Here is a 19,017-nt window from a genome sequence, read left to right on the forward strand (position 1 = left end):
ACTAATGACCTGACAGTTAAAAACCAAAATCACAACAGGCACAAATAGCGCATTGCTCAGGCAAATATCAAACAAAAGGCAGATAGTGTGTTACTATGAAGGCGACTGATGTCTCCCTGCAGGGTTTTCTGACTCTGCTCTCTCTGAGGCTGCACAGCCTCCTACAGATACCCATGCACCAAGAATTAGTCAGCATTCCCAAAGAAAAACTTCATGTCACAGGGAGCAGAGATGCTGTGTACCTATGTTTCCGAGCAGTACACCTCCTCAGTAGCTTCTGTTTATTACTATGATTTTTACTAAAAACCAAGGGGAGATAGACACACGGTGATGTGTTACATGAAGCAGAAACAGATGAGAGAAAATCTTTCTGTCTTAAACCCTCGTGCATCTAAACACCACTTTCTTAGTGTAAGCTCTGCAGAATAACTGATTGATGAACCTTTGCAGGACTGTATGCATGAAGTCTAGGAAGTACAAAGTAATACGTTTACCGCTGGAGTTTCAATTTGTCGACCACTGACATTTAGAAGCAGCAGAACGGAGGCAAATTGAGCTTAGTAGAGAAAATGAACATCTACAGGACCGTTTGAAAAAGGCTGCAATTTGGTGAGTCACACAGTTCATGCCGATATCCCTCATTTAACTATGTGAATTCAGCTGGGCCATGGCAACAAGTGCCTGAATCACCAGTGAGCGGACAGGGAGCTTTACACAGTTGTGTGGGTTTACTGAAGGTATAAACATGCAAATCCATTTTTGTTTCCCATGTAATGTTTTGGTTTCCTCACTGCCTTTTCTCATATATACTGATTCTGTTAATAAAGCAAGGCAGCTCTGCACTGACTGCACAGTGTGGCGTTTAATCCCTCCTCTCTAGCTCTGCAGTAGAGACATAAATAGAGTTGGGGGTTTTGCAGAACCTCCATCACCTTTTCTACATTGTGGTGTATTTCATAAACCAGGTTCAAAGGGAAAGAGTAATATAAAAAAAAAAGAAAGCACGCCTGCCTTCAGTTCGCAGCGGTGGTTTGCAGACAAACATTTACTCAGTGTTTCATAACTGCAAACACAACATATTACATCACACAGCCTCCACTGCCCTGCACACTGCCCTCCCCAAATGAGTCTATAAATGCATTGACTCAAAGAGAAACATCAGGAGCACTGATTTCATTACAAAATTAAGCAATATTAGGACATTATCACACAGAATAACATTTGTAATAAGTGTGTAATAGATACCTCAGGCAAGAGGATGGTTTAAAGCATGAGAAAAATGTTGTGTGTGTGTTTTTGCCTTTGTGTGTAGTGAACGTGGTGTGTAAATGATTTTATTTTTTCTCTTTTGGAGAGAAAAAGCAATAAAAAGAAAAAACAGCACCAAACAGAAAGTCAAAACAGTGAGTCATACAGAGTGCTTGTGTAAAAGTGGCTGCTTTTCCAGGCAACACATCATCACCCTTATGGCCTTCAGCTCCTGTTAGGGCACCTGTTCTGTCTGGGTGACCATGCAGGTCGCACAGAAGTGTGGCGGAAAGAGCCCTCAAAGACGGCCGGCCATTGTTTGAACATAACGATGCAGATCACGAGTGTATTAACAGAACTTCTTCAGCTTTGCTGCTGATTTCCCAGCGCTCATTCGTTTGCATTAGAGCATTGCAGGAAATGCTTTGTACCTTCTACTGAATTTAAGTGAGTGATAAAAATAAAAGCTGCACCACATTTTTGATGTCATGCAACATAAGGTACATCCGGTGTAGCTAAGTTGTCCTAAAGGCGATGACACATCATTAGAATAGAAAGTAAATATGGGCGTGGCCATGGAGAATCACTAATGAGTGAGCTGCAAAGTGCAGATGAAGTTTGAAAAAGAAGTGCCACAATAACATCAGTTCCTCTAACAACCGGTGTTCAAGAAGTCCGGCTGTACAGCAGAAATAAACACATTTATAGCCTGATACATAAAACCATTTCGGCCTCTATAGATTGATTCCCCCTTCATAACATTGTTGAGGTGTATCTTATAGCCGTCATTCATCTTTGATCTACAGGCAGGAGTTAGAAACTCTAAAATCTAAAGCTGACTTTTCAAGGTAATCTAAAAACTCAAGTACTTACAAACATTTGACTAAAAACAAGAAGAAAAAGCCATGAAAATAAAATTCAGGCACTCAGTTATTTTCAGGTAAATTTCCCAAGTGGTCACACGTGGTACTGCGCCGCATCAGCTTTGTTGATACATTCTCTGATTTGACGCCCAGCCCTATTTCCAAGTCATGGACTTACAACACTACGTAACACAGCGAAGGTCAAACAGTCACAAACCTTGTGGTCGACTCTCCCTGCTCCTTCCTGCAGCAGACAGATCAGAAAAGGAAAGATATTTGAGAACACATCTTTTCATAAAACGTCAGTAATAGTACAGTGCTTATATCAAAATACTGGTGCTTTTGCAAGTTTTAGCCCATTTATTAGAAATCTCATATGTTGTATTAAAGAGAGTTTAACTAATATTTTCCACTTTGTCTTGCATCAATTTTTGTATGGTAAGTTATGTAATCTACCACAGTGAACAGTCTTTTTTGGTCAAAGTTACAATGTTATTGCAAGGTAATACAGTGCACCATTTTTTATTTTGCAGCTTGGTCTATTCCAAGACCAAGGAATATTGGGTATCTAACCCATTATTACAGGACGTTCATTTTCTGCACAACCGCAGTGAGAGCCTGGTTCACACTACCAGAAATAATTTGGACCCGGGCACAGTGGAAGCTGCCCTCTGCCAGGTTGCCCTTGGTCATTAATACTGGTCATAACCTTCTAGAACAGGGGTGTCAAACTCAAATACACAGTGGGCCAAAATTCAAAACTGGAACAAAGTCGCGGGCTAACATTAATATTTATTGAAAAATCTTCCTCCAGATATAAGAATGAATCTTTTGTTATGGACTCAAACAAGTTTTGCTGAAAAACTGAATATGGAACAAGCAAAGCCTAATACTAAACGATATATATATTAGCTGTATAATACCAGTAGGCCAGCTCTAATAGTAATTTGGTATGGCTTCGCGGGCCAAATGCAATTAGACTGCGGGCCAAATCTGGCCCGCGGGCCAGAGTTTGACACCTATGTTCTAGAATTTCTAGGCAAAGCCAAGGGGGCAGGGTTTAGAGTTCAGAGTTCAGGGTTTAGAGTTCAGATGAGGTTCCTTCGAAGGGTGGCAAGACTCTGGATGGAGCATGAGGAGCTCAGTAAGTCAGGAAGGACTCTGCTTAGAGCTGCTTCTCCATCACATGAACAGGAGCCAGCTAGAGTGGTTCAGGTATCTAACCAGGACATATCCTGGCACCTCCTAGGTGAGGATGAGGTTAGTCCAACTAGCAGGAGATCCAGACCCAATAAGTGTCAAAGTTTTTGTGAAGTGAATGCATTATTCCACATAATAACATGAACTCGTTTGGCTTAATGAAAACCAACAAACCAGTTTATAAAGCACACCCTGACGTGTACTGGACAGTGAACCTGCTGGATGCGCTTCATGTTGGGTAATGCAGGTTGTGCCTCATATACTTAGCACCGAGGCTTTTCCAGGCAGCTGATTTCTATGTTTACTTTTGCTTTGCAAACCTTTTCAGCGTGTAAAGTTAGCGCGGCCTCAGCAGTAGTGTTAACGGCAAATGCGAATTCTTCTTTAACGGCAACATCATAAATGCAAAGTTTATGTCCACAGTGATGAATGACACACTCAGCATGTTTAAAAACTCCTTTACTCTCCAGTTGAAGTCGTGATGATGTGAGCTTTAGGAATTCATTAAAATACAAGTTATACATGATTTATAACCGAGGAGCTAAAACCTGCAAACGCACCAATGTGTTCAGCATGATAGGGAGATTTCTGCATCACAAGCTTTGCCAGCAGCTGTTTCTTTCACAAGTGCAGAGGATTTGAAGGCCGCAACACATCGATCAATAAGAGGCCTGATGGTGGAAGCCTTAACAAACAGCAGACTCACTACAAACATGCAGGTTCATGCACACTAAAGCAGCAGCGAGAGAAGAAAGTGACTTAAGGACTGCATGTTTCACACATTACTCCTTTAAATAAAGTAATCATAAAGCTATAACTGTACATTATATGTAACCATCTGCAATGCATTTATTGTATACATTGCAGATAGCTGTCCCAATATTTCCAGGCTCCACAGATGGCTTTCAAAAGCACATAGGAGGGGTGGAAAACAAACCCCAATCACTGGGTGTTTGCAGGGTGTTTAGGATGGATACCAAAAAATGCACAAATCATAAAATTTTAAAAATGTTCTTTAACCAAAGAAGAAAAGCTCCCCATTTCTATAATTCAAGGTGCATAACTAGCTCGAGTATTAACGTTTAGCAGCTTGGTTAGATGCCTGGATTATATCACAGAACTGTGGATAATTTTAAACAGAGTATTTAAATGTAAGTGCATAAAACTCATAAATGCCAATACTAAAACATGAAGGGAGGCGAGCTTTTAAGGGCAGCTTTTCTGCTTTTATCATGTGCTGTTTGGGACGATACCAGTCATTTCCCACAGCACGTGCCATCACACTGTGATGACCTGTCATTTTGACTTTCATTTAAATAAAAACATTATTGTGCCAATTGAACCCATGTGGGTTCTAGAGATTTATGATCTTTTCTAAAATGTGTAGTAACAGTGCGTGGGATTATAGCAGTCATGCAGCGTATGTTGAGGTCTTTTATTCTGAAAGGAACAGGAAGAAGCTCTTTTTAGATATACGTTACATAGAGCAAAGCAGGTTTTGGTACAGACTGGGCAGCTTCATGAATAAAGTGCTCGTCTTAGGTCAATTTAAAAAATAGAATTTGCTGGCTGGAGTAGACACGGTATGATTTATGAAATAATAAATCAGAGGCAGGGATGTTTCTGAAACTTTCTTAGTCATAAAAATTATTCAGGAACTGCATAGTTAAATCTTTTACCTCACAGGGTATGAAACACAAAACTTCAGGAGCTTCTTTTCCAGCACATGTTCAAATTCTGATCTAGTCCCAACAAACTAAACATGAAGTCCATGATGTTTGTGTGGGACAACATGGGTGATGAGATTAATGCTAAAATGCAGATTGAATTTTTTTTGACATTGAGACAATTTAAGAAAAGGAACACAGCTTGCAGTTTTTTTTTACTTAATTCCATTTTCCCAACTTTTATAAGCAGAAGTAGAAGCTAAAGTTTGTTTTTATGCTGTTATGCGACATGTCAGCTGCTGCCGTGCCTGGAAATTATCTTTGAGTTCCAGCATCCTTGAGTCAGCACATCTGTTGGTGAGGTGTGTTTACGTTTGTGAACTGGAGCCAATAAAAATTTGGACAGTGCCTCAATATGTGGGGACACGAATAAAAATAATGTGTGGTCCCATTTAAAGTGTGACACCTTAAGACAGAAACCAGGTGAGGCGCAAACATGGAACCTGTGAATTGGCCTTCAAGCGGTTTCTGAATGCTGAGAAGCACCTGCAGCCATGCAACACTCCTACGACTCAGACAAAAACATGTCAACTTTGGTGACGCGGTCCAAACGGTTATAAAGAACACGTGAACACCAAGGATGATTCGGATTGGGCTTTTTAGAAACTTGTTCTGACACCGCTCATACAAAGTCAGGTAGGTGAAAGGAGAACTTTCATGTCATGACTTGTTTTGAGCAGACGCGCATCTCACATGGTGATATGAGCATTTAAAGTTTACCCAGAATGCACTTTTTGAAGTGAATTCTCTGGGGCGTCTGTTCCTCTACACTGCAGACATTAAAGTTGTGTTACTGAATACGATCTGAAACGCTAGGATGTATCACGAGATACTGAAGCTCAGAGATGTTTATAGAGCAGCGGTGTCAAACTCCAGGCCTCAAGGGTCGGTGTCCCTGGGTCAGCAGACCTGAATCAAATGATTACTTCATTACCAGGCCTCTGGAGAACTTTTTAGGAGGTAATTTATCCATTTAAATCAGCTGTGTTGGATCAAGGACACATCTAAAAACTGCAGGACACCGGCCCTCGAGGCCTGGAGTTCCCCACCCCTGTTGTTGTAGAGAAAAACAAATCTTACTTAAATAAAACCTTGATTGTGACACTCGTGGTGATTTGGTAGCAGTTTTTAAAAGAGATTAAATGTGATTTTCAGTCCTGAAGGTTTCATGTGGATATAATAAATACTGACACTTAAAAAGCCTTTAATTTAAAATCATCCCTTTTGTACTTTGAGGGCTGTAAAATTTTAAAAGATTCGCACTATGAAGGTAAAATTACGTATGGTTTTATTATAAATACCAACTTTCCTGTCATTGACAGTAATATGAAGAACCACTTGATGGAAGTTGACGGTTTGACGGCACTGGGGGAAATTTCTCAACTCTTTCCGCATCCCTCATCATTTTCTGTAAAAAAGCTGCACTACAGCTAAACCTTGACACACTGACAGACTGAAATAGGTGCGTCCCTCTAAATCACTCTGGGCCCAGGGCTTTTGAGAAGATGAGGGCTTTGAGTTCAAAAAGCCCGATTGGGTCATTGAAGCCACAATTGGAGTCATAAATAGACGTGCTATGAAAGGGTGACGGCTAAAATTGCTGCCTTGGTCCCTCAAAGCAGCGAACGTTCCTGGCCCGTTGAGCACTCAGTGCACAGACGGAGACATTTATAGAGAAGCAGATGAAGGAGTCAGCTTTTTTTTTTACATTAATGGAGCCTGGAAATTGTCTGTCATTTATAAATTAAAATTCTAAAATCACTTCTTCTATAAATTTTCAATAAAGAGAAAAAAAGCAGATACGTAAAACGACAGGACAGAGCAGGAAAAGTGAATAATCCAAAGAGGATCTAAATGAACTTTAAATTTGCAAAGTTGAAGTGCAGGAAAGGAATGTGGCACAGACACCAAATACAGACACCAGCTGCCATAGTTGTACCTACTTTGTAGGGCTGCAGGTATGCAACGCCTTCAAGTGAGGCTTCCAGGTAGCAATGGAAACCGAGTTCTCATCAGCCGCATAACTACGCCAAACACACTGCATGCAGAATACACAAAAAAAATAGGTGGAAGGGAAAAATTAAAAGACCCCCCTCCCAGAAAAAAAACGATAAACAGACAGAAAAAAGGTAAAAAAAAAAAACCCAAAAGAAAAACAAGGCCCCAGAGGGAGTCAGGAGAAGAGGAGAAAAGAAAAGAAAGTAAAAAAAGAGCTGATTAGTGAAAACTAAAACACAGATGTGTCACACGTCTGGGGTCGGCCGGCGGTCAGGCATGGATACATGCCTGTGGATAGGCAGGAGGCTCTCATAGTGCCGCCACGTGGCGTCCAGGTAGGGCCTGGTGCTGTCGGTGGAGTGATAACGCCACGCAGCCTGGTACAACATGGGGATGCACAGGATGAAGAGGAGGAGGAGGAGATGGGAGCATATGATGGACAAAAGGAAAAGGAAGCATGTGGGGAAATATACGAGGAGGTCAATGTGAGGTCAGCACCAGTGAAAGTCAGGATGAAACTAAAGGTGAGTGAAGATCAGGTAGCAGGACGGAGGGGATCGTTGGTGTTTCTGTGCTTTATACCATAGACTGTATAAAAAAGACAGACATACAGTGGGAGGAGTTTTCTCTGTAACTCAGCTCTTGATTTAACATCGCCGTGGTTCCTCAGACCCCAAAAAATAAACAAAAACAAAACAACCATCCCCCCAAATAACCCTGCCAGGCTTTCGGATTGTTTCAGACAATAAGCTCAGTAGGAAGGAAATGTTTTTGACACATTTAAACAATTGCTTTAATCCAAACTGGATTTCATCTGAAAGCTGATGACGAGTCCCAGGTATTTAACCCAGGATTGTCACGTTGGAGTTTGTTCCGGACATGTTGGCCTTGTTTGCGAGTTGTTGTCCCACCCTATCATCATGTCGTTTGTTAAGGTCATATAGGACGAGGACTGAATGTTGTTAGATCGTCTGGAAAGGGACCTCAGGACCGAATCATAGGTGGCAGATAGTTGGAGTTGTTGGACACCACTTCAGTTCAGTGGACAGAGATGCTTTCAGCCACCTACAACACTGACTCCTCATCAGCTTTAAAAACTGAAGAAGCCTTTGGAACGTCAAGAGATCATCTAGATTAGATGAGCTGAACAGACATTTCAAAGCATAAATAAAGTCACACAGTTTTTTTCTCCTTGTCATGAATCTTCCTTGGGCAGTGGTGGTTAGCACAGCTGCCTCACAGCAAAAAGGTCCTGAGTTCAATTCCACCATCATGCTGGGGTCTGTCACACCTATTGGTGTGAATGTGAGTGCGGATGGTTGTCTATGTGTTAGCCGTGGAACATCCCTCGGTTCCACCTGTGCTCGTAACGCCTGCTTTCAAAACGGCAAGAAAGGAAGAAAAACAGGAATCTACAACCCAAATGGTGATCTCATGGTAGCCATGACCATCTTTTATATACAGTCTATGGCTATACTAGTAGGAGGTGAAAGAGATGATTGAGCTTTGAGAAGATGAGGAGAGAAGTGGGCTGCACAGGGTGACGATATCTGCTTTTCACTGGGTTTCGTCGAGTCCACGAAGGAAAAGGACAAAGTGGAGAATGACAGTCGCTTATAGATTTTAACAACACTACAGTGGATTGAATCGTCAACGTTAACGTCTTCATTGTCCAGCCCAAAGCAGAGATATGTGTCAGAGACAAAAGAATGACAGGGTGTCTGTTTTACCTGGATGAGGTAGGCCGCTGGGTTTCTTCTCTTCTCAAAGTGCTTCTGTCTGTGCTGCTCCTGGACCTTCAGGGCAAAGCCTGAACCCAGAATACCCTGAAATGATATAAACAGAAATAAATACACACACCACAAATACACCATGATGTGGTTTCGTGCACTGGTAGCAGTGACTTAAAGAGAGTATCCTAGTGCTCCTGTGCAGGCTTCCAGAAGTTAGCCAATAAGAAGAGAGCAGGAAAGCGCTAAAACAGCTTGTTTCAGAGAACTTTTATGTCCTCAAGTAGGTACATAATTCAATTTAATGACTGAATTACTGTGACTGGAAATTAACTGAATGTTCTATTACAACAATACAACAATAATTATTATTATAAACTGCAATAATAAGGTTGTAAATTTACATTAAAAAAGAAGCAAATTTCATAAAAAAGGAAACTTTATGAGAGAAAAAAAAATGAAAACCTGTTACAGAAAACTGATTCATAAAAAAAGAATAACTTACAGCTGGCAAGGCAAAGAAGGAGATGCCGAGGAGGGCGAACCCCGCGGACAGCATCCGCCCCGTCCACGTCTTTGGCGTCTTGTCTCCGTAGCCGATGGTTGTCAGGGTGATCTGTGAAAACAATGATTATTATCAGGGCCTGATGGATGCTCATATGCAGCCCCTGGCTGTTTAAACAGGGAACTTTTAAACAAATGTTATATTTAAAATTAAAACTTATGCTGTATCAGAACTTGCAAGTGACCTGGTAACGCTGAGGTTGTCTATGACTTATCTAAACATCTACAAGCTATTAGTAGTTTTTTTATTTAACAGTAAGACGTCATTAGTTGGAAATTATAAAGTCATGTGGAATACCTATACCTACCTATATGAGACCTGTTTTTAAAGGCATCTTTTAAAGGTTGTAGGACAGAAACTGGTTTCATCTTTTTGTTTGTGCCTCAGGCAGCTTTTGCAGTTTTGGTGAAATGGTCCTTTAAGTGATATTAAAAGGGGTTATTTGGTTAGTAGACTTGAATGAAAATGCATCCTCTGCTTTACTTACACCAATCTATTAAGACTGCTTTTATTTCTGTCAGACTGCTCAGTGTTAAATGTCTTCTAGTACGCATCGCTCCATTGTATTTGCATCTTTTTCCCTTTTGCATACAGCCTGATTTTCTCCATACAGAGACATGATTTTAAATGATGCCTTCAAGCACTGCAATCACATCTGAATGATTAAACCTGCGCAGAGGCTTTAACGGGCGTCAGTCTGTGCGGCCTTGGTTCCAAGAACGCTGCTGAAAGCCGGCGGCTCAAATGTTTATTCTGCCTTATCTGAAAAAATAAAGTTTTCTAAGGCACCGAATGTGCACTCCTCTTGTCCTTTATGTGCAAAGACCTACCGAGCATCTGATGATGTTGTGCAGATATACACGGAGAGGGCGTTTTGACAATATGAAACCTCAGATTCAATGAAAATGGGACTCAAACATCTCGATGTCAGCAAGTGAAGTTTTAATAGAATTAAAAGAGTTAATTGCAGTAATGATTTAAGTTGATGGTACTTAGTGCATCAAAATATGACTGCTGGATAAAAGCATTCTCATGTATTCAACAAAAGCCTGAAAAGGAGCATTTAATGAAGTGTATTCACCATTTAATGACAGGGGCAGATGTATCTGGCCGTGGACTGAAACTGGCAGAAAAACCTTACTTGGCTTTATTACTGTGCCGGTTTTATCTGCCCATCTGTACAGATATCCATCCATCTACCTCTTTGATTTGGAAGCCTGAACATTTTTCATTCAGGCTCTGATTACCATTCATGACAAAGGCTATTTTACACCATTATGAATTTCTGAGCCGGATTAATAATGGTGTTTAACGGAGCCGTGCAGGACTAATGTTTATGGACGGCTGTTGGTGCTCAGAGGCAGAGCTGAACAGGAGATAATAACAGCAAGGATTCTGCTTTTCTGCATCCAGAGCACGACACACTCATCTGAAAATACTCAGAGTAAAACCTGTACTCTGCTGATGTCCAAGAAAGTCTAACTCAGGAGGGTCAGGTGGCTGCAGAGATTGGCTGACAGCTGCTAAAAAAATCATTTCTATCAGGGCTTTTTACTAAAGTACAGAAATTCCTCCAAACTCACCGTGCCCCACCACAAGGCATCCGCATACGTAGCAAACTCATTGTTGAACTTATTCTCCACAAGGTAGACAAGGAACGAAGAGAAGATGAGGACCAAGAAGCCGATGTACCAGGCGGTTACCAGTTCCTGCAGAAGTCAAAGAGGTCATTCAGAGTTTAATGGTGGAAAAAGGAGCATTTATTTAATGCACATCGACCTAAAACCACTTTTCTCTGAACACTGAGGTCAGAAACAGAAATAAAATAATGACGTGATAGGTCACGACCCTTTACAGAACCTTCCTCTGATGCAGTCACTTATTGGTTTAGACATAAATATGATAAAACACTGCGACCAACTTCCTGATGTGCTGCTAAAACAGCTGCTGAACTGCCTGCTCTGAACTCTACAAGACCTCTGAATGTGCCCAGTGTTACCTGCAAATCAGGGACTGCAGCTAATCTGACTCATTGCTCTGCTCGAACAACGCTGTAGGAACACAGCTGTGCTGGTGTACACTTTATCAGGAACATTTAGGTAGGTGATGAATGCTCATGAAACCCTCTGTGACCTCAAAATAGCAAGGAAGAGCAATCAAACTATCATGCAAGATTAGTCTACTAGCTTAAAAATAAATAAATACTGCATTTAATCGCCTATTTAATCGCAATTTATGACAGTATGTTTGCACTGAAGCACCGCAGCAATTTCCTAATGTTGTAAACCTGCTCAACATTTGGCAATAAACCCCTTTCTGATTCTGATTCTGATAACATTTCATCTTTAACACCTTTAATTGTTTTAATCGTATAAACATAGCGTTACAGAAACATCTTGAGATTCCCTGAAGCTTGATCAGAAGCTTGATCTGCAGATGCCCTCCTCGCCTACCTTGCTGTGTGCGTAGACTACAGAGCCCAACAGCTTCCAGGTGCCTCCCCTTCGGTCCATTCGCACCATTCGTAGGATCTGCAGGAAACGCAGGCTTCGCAGGACTGACGTGGCAAAGATGTTGCCCTGGCTACCTGCTGACACCACCGCCACTGACGCTATCAGCACTATGATGTCTGGAATGAAAACACAAAACGACGGCTTACCAGCAGAAGAGGATACAATTCTTTATGAAGCTGCCTTTAAAATGATCTGCACTGATAAATATGTGTTTTCAAACAGAAATAATCTATACAAAGCTACACTATACAGACAAATCTGCTGGGTCACCAACACACTACACCTACAGGAGCTGCCTTGCTACAGGAACCAGGCCGTGAAGCTCCTGGCATGCCAGAGGAAGACGACCACAAAAAGATCAGAAAAACTTGAAATACAGTTTTTATTATGGTGGATTATGAAAACTGATTTTGATGCTAATGCTAGCTGAAGTTTGGACCTCTGCAGTTACTGAGTCAACAGAGCATTATTCATGTTTATGCACTTTACCTTCTCTGTGCTTGATTTTATACACCTGTGACTGAAACACTTGAATTCAAAGGCTCAGAGGTGTGCACCAACACTTGCGCACAGAGTCTATATTTAAAGAAAAAATTTTAACCGAGGGAAAGTTGGCAGAACCGGACTTCCACAGAGTGATAATAAAACATCAGCAGTGCTGAAAGTGGACACACAGAGACCACCTGGAAGTGTAGTTTTTGGTATTTATGGGTGGTGCCAGAGAACTTTATGATCCCAGAAAGGCTTCCCGACTGTGCATTATAACCCTGGAGGCCAGCTTGGCATAAGTTGACCTGCTGTCAGATCTATTTACTGGAGATATATATAATAATAATAATAATAATAATAATAATAATGGATACTTTATTGATCCCCATGGGGAAATTACTTGTTTTTCTCTGCATTTGACCCATTCACTCAGTGAAGCAGTGGGCAGCCCACTAAGCAGGCGCCCGGGGAGCAGTGTGTAGGGACGGTACCTTGCTCAGGGGTACCTCAGGGTAGCCGTTAAGTGGATTCGAACCGCCGACCTTCCGATCATGGGGCGACCACTTTACCTACTGAGCTATCCCTTACTGTAATACTAAAATTGATTAAATATTCAATATTACTAATATCTGAATGGACTCGAATATACACGCCACATGCCTCTAACGGCCTGTGGAGTGAATCTTACTTGCTTCGGGGTGCCTTGCTTCACTGCCTTCCTTCCATAAACGGTCAGCTACGTAAACATGAAACAAGAGCTCAGAAATTGAGTTTTTTAATCACTAATTTCAACACTCAGCTCGCTGTCGGGCTAGCGATTTTGCGAGCCCTGTATCTGATTGAGGAATCACTCATCTTTGGAAAAGAGAGTTTATTACAGAGAAATGGCTCTTTCCAAAATAAAAGCTATACTATACGCTTCTTATGGGCTATATTCTCAGCAGCATATTGTAGCGGATCAGGGCTGTTCGGGGTTCTGTTTGTACAGTTATGTTTTGTTTATGTTGCCATAGTGACGGGTGACGCCCTCTCGCTGCGACGGTGTGTCCTTCCGGGGTCAGAGGGCGCCCTGTGTGTTGTTGTTGTTGCTATGCCGTTGCCGCGCTGAGCAGTTAGCTAGCGGCAGTGTTCTTCTGCAGATGTCAATAAACGGCTGTGCTCCCTGGCTAGCTCACGGGAAGCAAGACCAAACGATACCTCCGTCTCCTCGTTGTCTGAGCTCGCCACATTGGTGTCAGAAGTGGGATGATGGTGGCACCCCATGTTCTGACCCGAGTGACTTTCCCCCCGCCGGTCGTGACCGGCCGGTGCGCCAAAAGAAGGCACCTGGACATTTGCAAAGTGAAAGCAAAACACAAGCGCAAATTCAAACGCGATTTCAATATGTCACATATTGACAGTGGCTCACCGATGCCAATGACATAATTACCCAGCTACATTTCCGAAAGAATGCAAAAGCATTGACATATATTTTTCCTTTCTACAATAGCCCTTCCTACAATAGCCCGCTAGCCCCGGGACGTCGGGCTAGCGATTTTGCAAGCCCTGTGTTACAGGCATGGCCCTTTAAGGATGAAGCCTGATGGGAAATGTATTCGGGATGTGTGTAGCGGGACTGCCTGGTGTGTGTGTGTGAAGAGAGAGAGCGGAGAAGGGGAAAAAGTAACGGTTAGCTACAGAAGAGACGAAAAGAAAAGAAATAAAAGGAATATAATAACTCCGTCGACAGCCAGAGTTGTGTCGGCGATGCTCGCTGTGAGTAAACTGTTTCAGCCCACTGTACGCTGTGTTCGTGCCTTAGAGAAGAAATAAAGTTCGGTGAAGCAGTTTCCTACGCCTCCTTCGATCTTTTTGCTAGCGGAGTTGACCTGTATAGTAAGCTGTTGCTGGCTACGAGTCAGTTACGGAACCTTCAAGTAACTGCCAGAGGTTTCCTTACTACAGTTCGGGGCCGCGGATCTGGCGCGGTAACACCTGTATCTGATTGGGGAATCACTCATCTTTGGAAAAGAGAGTTTATTACAGAGAAATGGCTCTTTCCAAAATAAAAGCTATACTATACGCTTCTTATGGGCTATATTCTCAGCAGCATATTGTAGCGGGTCAGGGCTCTTCAGGGTTCTGTTTGTACAGTTATGTTTTGTTTATGTTGCCATAGTGACGGGTGACGCCCTCTCGCTGCGACGGTGTGTCCTTCCGGGGTCAGAGGGCGCCCTGTGTGTTGTTGTTGCTGTGCGGTTGCCGCGCTGAGCAGTTAGCTAGCGGCAGTGTTCTTCTGCAGATGTCAATAAACGGCTGTGCTCCCTGGCTAGCTCACGGGAAGCAAGACCAAACGATACCTCCGTCTCTTCGTTGTCTGAGCTCGCCACATTGGTGTCAGAAGTGGGATGATGGTGGCACCCCATGTTCTGACCCGAGTGACTTTCCCCCCGCCGGTCGTGACCGGCCGATGCGCCAAAAGAAGGCACCTGGACATTTGCAGGACTTTGTGTGGGGTAATGGGGTCGTCGGGGACGACTGACCCCTTAGGTGGGGGCTATGTAGCTGGTCAGGGCTATTCGGGGTTCTGTTTGTACAGTTATGTTTTATTTATGTTGCCATAGTGACGGGTGACGCCCTCTCGCTGCGACGGTGTGTCCTTCCGGGGTCAGAGGGCGCCCTGTGTGTTGTTGTTGTTGTTGCTATGCCGTTGCCGCGCTGAGCAGTTAGCTAGTGGCAGTGTTCTTCTGCAGCATGCATGCTTGTTGTTTTTGTCTGCTTCCACTTGTCTTTGCACTAGGATGATGTCTGCGTAAATGTGCAGTCATATTCGTTGTGTTCCCACTAGTGCTGTCAGCGTTAATCTCGTTGAAATGACGTTAACGCCACAACACGGCAAATCTCCGTTAACGAGCTACCCCTGCGTGGGGCTAGACGGCCAACACGTTAACGAGCTAACTGCGCTAACACACTAGTTCCCACCCATGTAATTGAGCATTGCGTGGCACATCCAACATACTGTTTTACTTTAGTCCATGACGCGCTTACCTTCAGGGTCATACCTCACATGAAAACCAAAATAATTCCAAACGCCAGATCTGAATGAGGTTGGGGGAGGTTCAATTTGCCATGTTGCAAGGAGAGCTTAACTTCTGTCTCGCTAGCTTGCCCTGCGCTCTTCCTTCTGACGATGCTGTCTGTGTTGAGCGCTCAGTGGATCTGCGCTCGACAGTGCAGCCTAGGCGGAGTAGTCAAACGCAGATTCACTGAGCGCTCAACACAGACAGCATCGTCAGAAGGAAAGTTGATAAAATAAATTACAAATTTTGTATTGTTTGATACATATGCATACCGAACCGAAAGCACTGTATCGAACGGTTCAATATTGATAAGAGTATCGTTGCACCCCTAGCGATTATGTGTAGTGATTTATGTGTACGTTCTGTGTGCACTCAAAAAATAAGAAAACTGGCTCTCAGAAAAAACACGACTATTTCCCTCATCTCATTGACAGCTCCAAAAAAAAGAAAAGACTGCTCACTCCTGCTAGCAGAAAAGAAAACAGAAGCAAGTATATCTTGTTGTTATTGATCTTAACGTGAAACCATCCTATCAAAATTCATTCTCATCTGAACGCCAGTTAGACGGTTCGACGTCTATCATGCAGCAGCAATAACAGTAAGTCAGCGTTGTCATCTCTCGCTGCTCACTGCAGTAAATCAGCCCAACAAAGGCTCCATATTACTGGAGATGACATAATCTGCCACAGGCATCAACAGCACAATAGCAGCCTATGGCCTCTTCCTATACAGAGTATATGCTGATTTAAGTTGCCTGGCTACTGCATCGATCTGCTGTTTACACAAACACAGCAGAGGGAGAGGTAATTGGCTAAAACAGTGCTCTGCTGTATATCTGAAAGCAGAGCTCACACTTCTGCTTTGTTTCCTTTTAATTTCCCATAAGAGCATAAAAACTGTGACAGACGTAAACACGGGCACAGAGAGGCAGACGCACACAGATCTGACTCTGTGCAGAGGAAGTTCACACAAAGCACAGCGAGCACATGAATAACACCAAACCCACAAAGAGCACAGACAAATAAGACCTCGTCCAACTCAAAAAAAACCCCCAAATCTCCCCATCTCGGCGATGCTCCGCGTTAAACTCTACACCCGGGCCGTGCTATTTTACTTCACTGTGTACGAGAGGATTTCCCTTCTGTCCTTCAGTTGAACCCATTTTTTTAAAAGAGAGAATGTTTGTTGAGGTGAAGCTGATGGTCGTATAAATAAACAGATCAGTTGACCCACAGTGGGGAGAGGAAGAGAAAGGGGAAAGGTCATGAGCAGCAGCGGCATTACAAATACATTAAAGGGGCACCAGCAGAGCTCGCCGACTTTGAAGGTGCTCAGAGGAAAGTAAAAAAAACAAAAAAACCCCACAAAGAATCCAAAGATTTAAATCAGTCCAGCTGACTCTACACAGGCATTCAGCCCTACAGACAGCACATCTCACGATAGCTCCCCAACAGTGAAGTCAAAAATGTAGGAACATTTTCACTCATCACACATCCATTCATCAATCCGCTTGTCCAGATCTGGGTTTCTGAGGAGCTGCCCAAACCGCCCGCCCAAAACACACTTGTACATGGACTAAATGGCCTGTAACATCAGGCCAGATACACTGTACTACTGAAGCACTTCCCTACAGGTTAAACCAAAGGATGCAGGTGAATGAAGTCCACGAAACACATGTAGACTGGTTGGACAAACTCCTATCCTCACTTATCCTTAAATATCATTCCAGGTCCAGTGTTCCACAACCAGGATAGAAATTGCGTATTTCAGTCTGAGTTTTTCACAAACCAACTTCTTCCCAGTTTAGAACTTAAAGACGGCAAAGAGCTCAGCTTCTCAATGAAACTACACAGACCGGTGGGCGGCCTCCCATTTTTAAACACCTCCACTGCAAAGCTGCACTTTCTGCAGATTTTTAAAGGGCAAGCAAGACCAGCAACAGCAAGTGCACATATGCAGAACATATTCAGTTTCCAGAACAGATCCGAATGCAAACCTGCAGAGTTGATGGTTGATATGATCAAATTGTGATGAATGATCACAATTTGAAGGTCTTCATTTGAAACACAGTGTTCTGAGCTTCAGGCAAAACTTCACACGAAAGAATGTGAGCGTGAAACCAGACAAACACAAGAAAGCTGCATATTATGACAGTCCATCCTCAGGCGCATCATTCAGATGCATCTCCATAAGGGCCGAGCCATGTGCATCACAGCCACCATGGAGTCATTTACTCAGGCTGTCAGCGGACATGCTTCCTTTAACCCCCGGGGAGTCTTTGGTCTTTTAAATGACTCACAGGGACAAATCACCTGTTCACACCAGTTAAAGCGATGCTAGTTTTCATTCCCGCTTCATTTGCGAGTTAATGTTGGTCGCTCTGAAGTCACAGACTAACACATCTTTAGATCACGCTGGTTAAAACGTCATATCAACATGAAGATTCTGCACGCGGTGCTTATTCTGAGCACAGAAACTTCCTTTGGCGTTCGGCTGTTTTGGCATCAACATGCCGCCGTACGGCTCCAGTGAAGCTGCTTGATCGCGAGTAATTAGGGAGCCCTGCTGCCACAAATAAACTGGTTAACAGAATTTCCACTGGGCACGATGCAGCAGCCAAAGTGAAAAGAAAAAAAGAACTGCTTAAAGGACTCCACAGAAGAAGAAGAAATGATTTAACTTCTGGGCCAAAAGTAACAGCAAAAGGAAGAACATTTTAAATGAGTTCAGCTGGAGGCTGTATTATTTTTAGATATTCAGACCAGGATATCTTATTATTCTAGCATTATTAAAGCATTTTAATGTAAGACAGATCAGTCAGATCCCGTGCATCCATTAAAGTAAATGTTGCTCGAGTTTAAAAAGTACTATCAGCAAAAGTATAAAAACTAAAAGCACTCATGTTTACAAGATTAATATTTTTATTACACTTACAGAGCAGCTTAAAATGGAAATACTCAAGTATAAATACCTAAACTGACTCCTGAATGATTTTCAGGAGTCAGACAGGTTTACTTTCCCCAGGTTGTGCAAATGTTAGCATGACAGTACCATCACCCTAGTGTTCTTCTCTAAATGTGTGTTGAACTCTGTAAATGTTTTAACTATCTGCGCAAATATCAGTGGTTAATACAGCATACAGATTTTTCCTGTCTGTATAAAAGCTAATCTGTCCTGTAGCTTTTACAGAGTTTTCTAAATCCAGGATTAAAGAAAAGGGAAAATACATTTGTGTTCTTCAAGGTTGGATACAAATAAATCATTCGTAAGATTCACCGCTGTCTGGATGAGCTCACTTTCTACACCTTTAGGCACTTTCAAACTATCACACAAATATGCACAGAGTTTGTTTAGAATCACTGAAGTAAAAACAAGCCCTCCTGTTTCCATCTACAACCACTTATGTTTGACATGGCTCTAGAAGAACATCAGCACATAACCGAGCTGACATCACTGATAGGACACCGAGTCAGAAACGGAGATAATTGGATGGAGGCTGGTTGCAAAGTGGCTTGCAGGTGTGCAGCACCTGTGTGAAGGCTAAAGTAGCATATACAGTGCAACCTACCTGAGATTTGGTAGCTGTAGGCTGACTTCATGGCCTACCTGAACCAACACTATGATC

At 42.7% G+C, this 19,017-nt stretch overlaps 1 protein-coding gene across 4 annotated transcripts in view; it reads right to left on the reverse strand.

The window, feature by feature from the left end:
- kcnq5b (potassium voltage-gated channel, KQT-like subfamily, member 5b) overlaps positions 1-19,017 on the reverse strand; it is a 127,796-nt gene that overhangs the window by 15,772 nt on the left and 93,007 nt on the right. For 2 of the 4 annotated variants that reach the window (XM_026169698.2, XM_026169697.2), the window contains exons 4-9: positions 11,785-11,960; positions 10,915-11,040; positions 9,272-9,382; positions 8,767-8,862; positions 6,982-7,076; positions 2,329-2,355 (exon numbers count right to left, since the gene is read on the reverse strand). In XM_026169698.2, the coding sequence (XP_026025483.1) occupies positions 2,329-2,355; positions 6,982-7,076; positions 8,767-8,862; positions 9,272-9,382; positions 10,915-11,040; positions 11,785-11,960 (631 nt within the window). The remainder of the gene's footprint in view (positions 1-2,328; positions 2,356-6,981; positions 7,077-8,766; positions 8,863-9,271; positions 9,383-10,914; positions 11,041-11,784; positions 11,961-19,017) is intronic. The other 2 variants (XM_080302631.1, XM_080302632.1) reach the window with 1 other exon arrangement.

The sequence above is a fragment of the Astatotilapia calliptera genome, chromosome 6, assembly GCF_964374335.1.
Source record: "Astatotilapia calliptera chromosome 6, fAstCal68.1, whole genome shotgun sequence".
NCBI lineage: Eukaryota > Metazoa > Chordata > Actinopteri > Cichliformes > Cichlidae > Astatotilapia > Astatotilapia calliptera.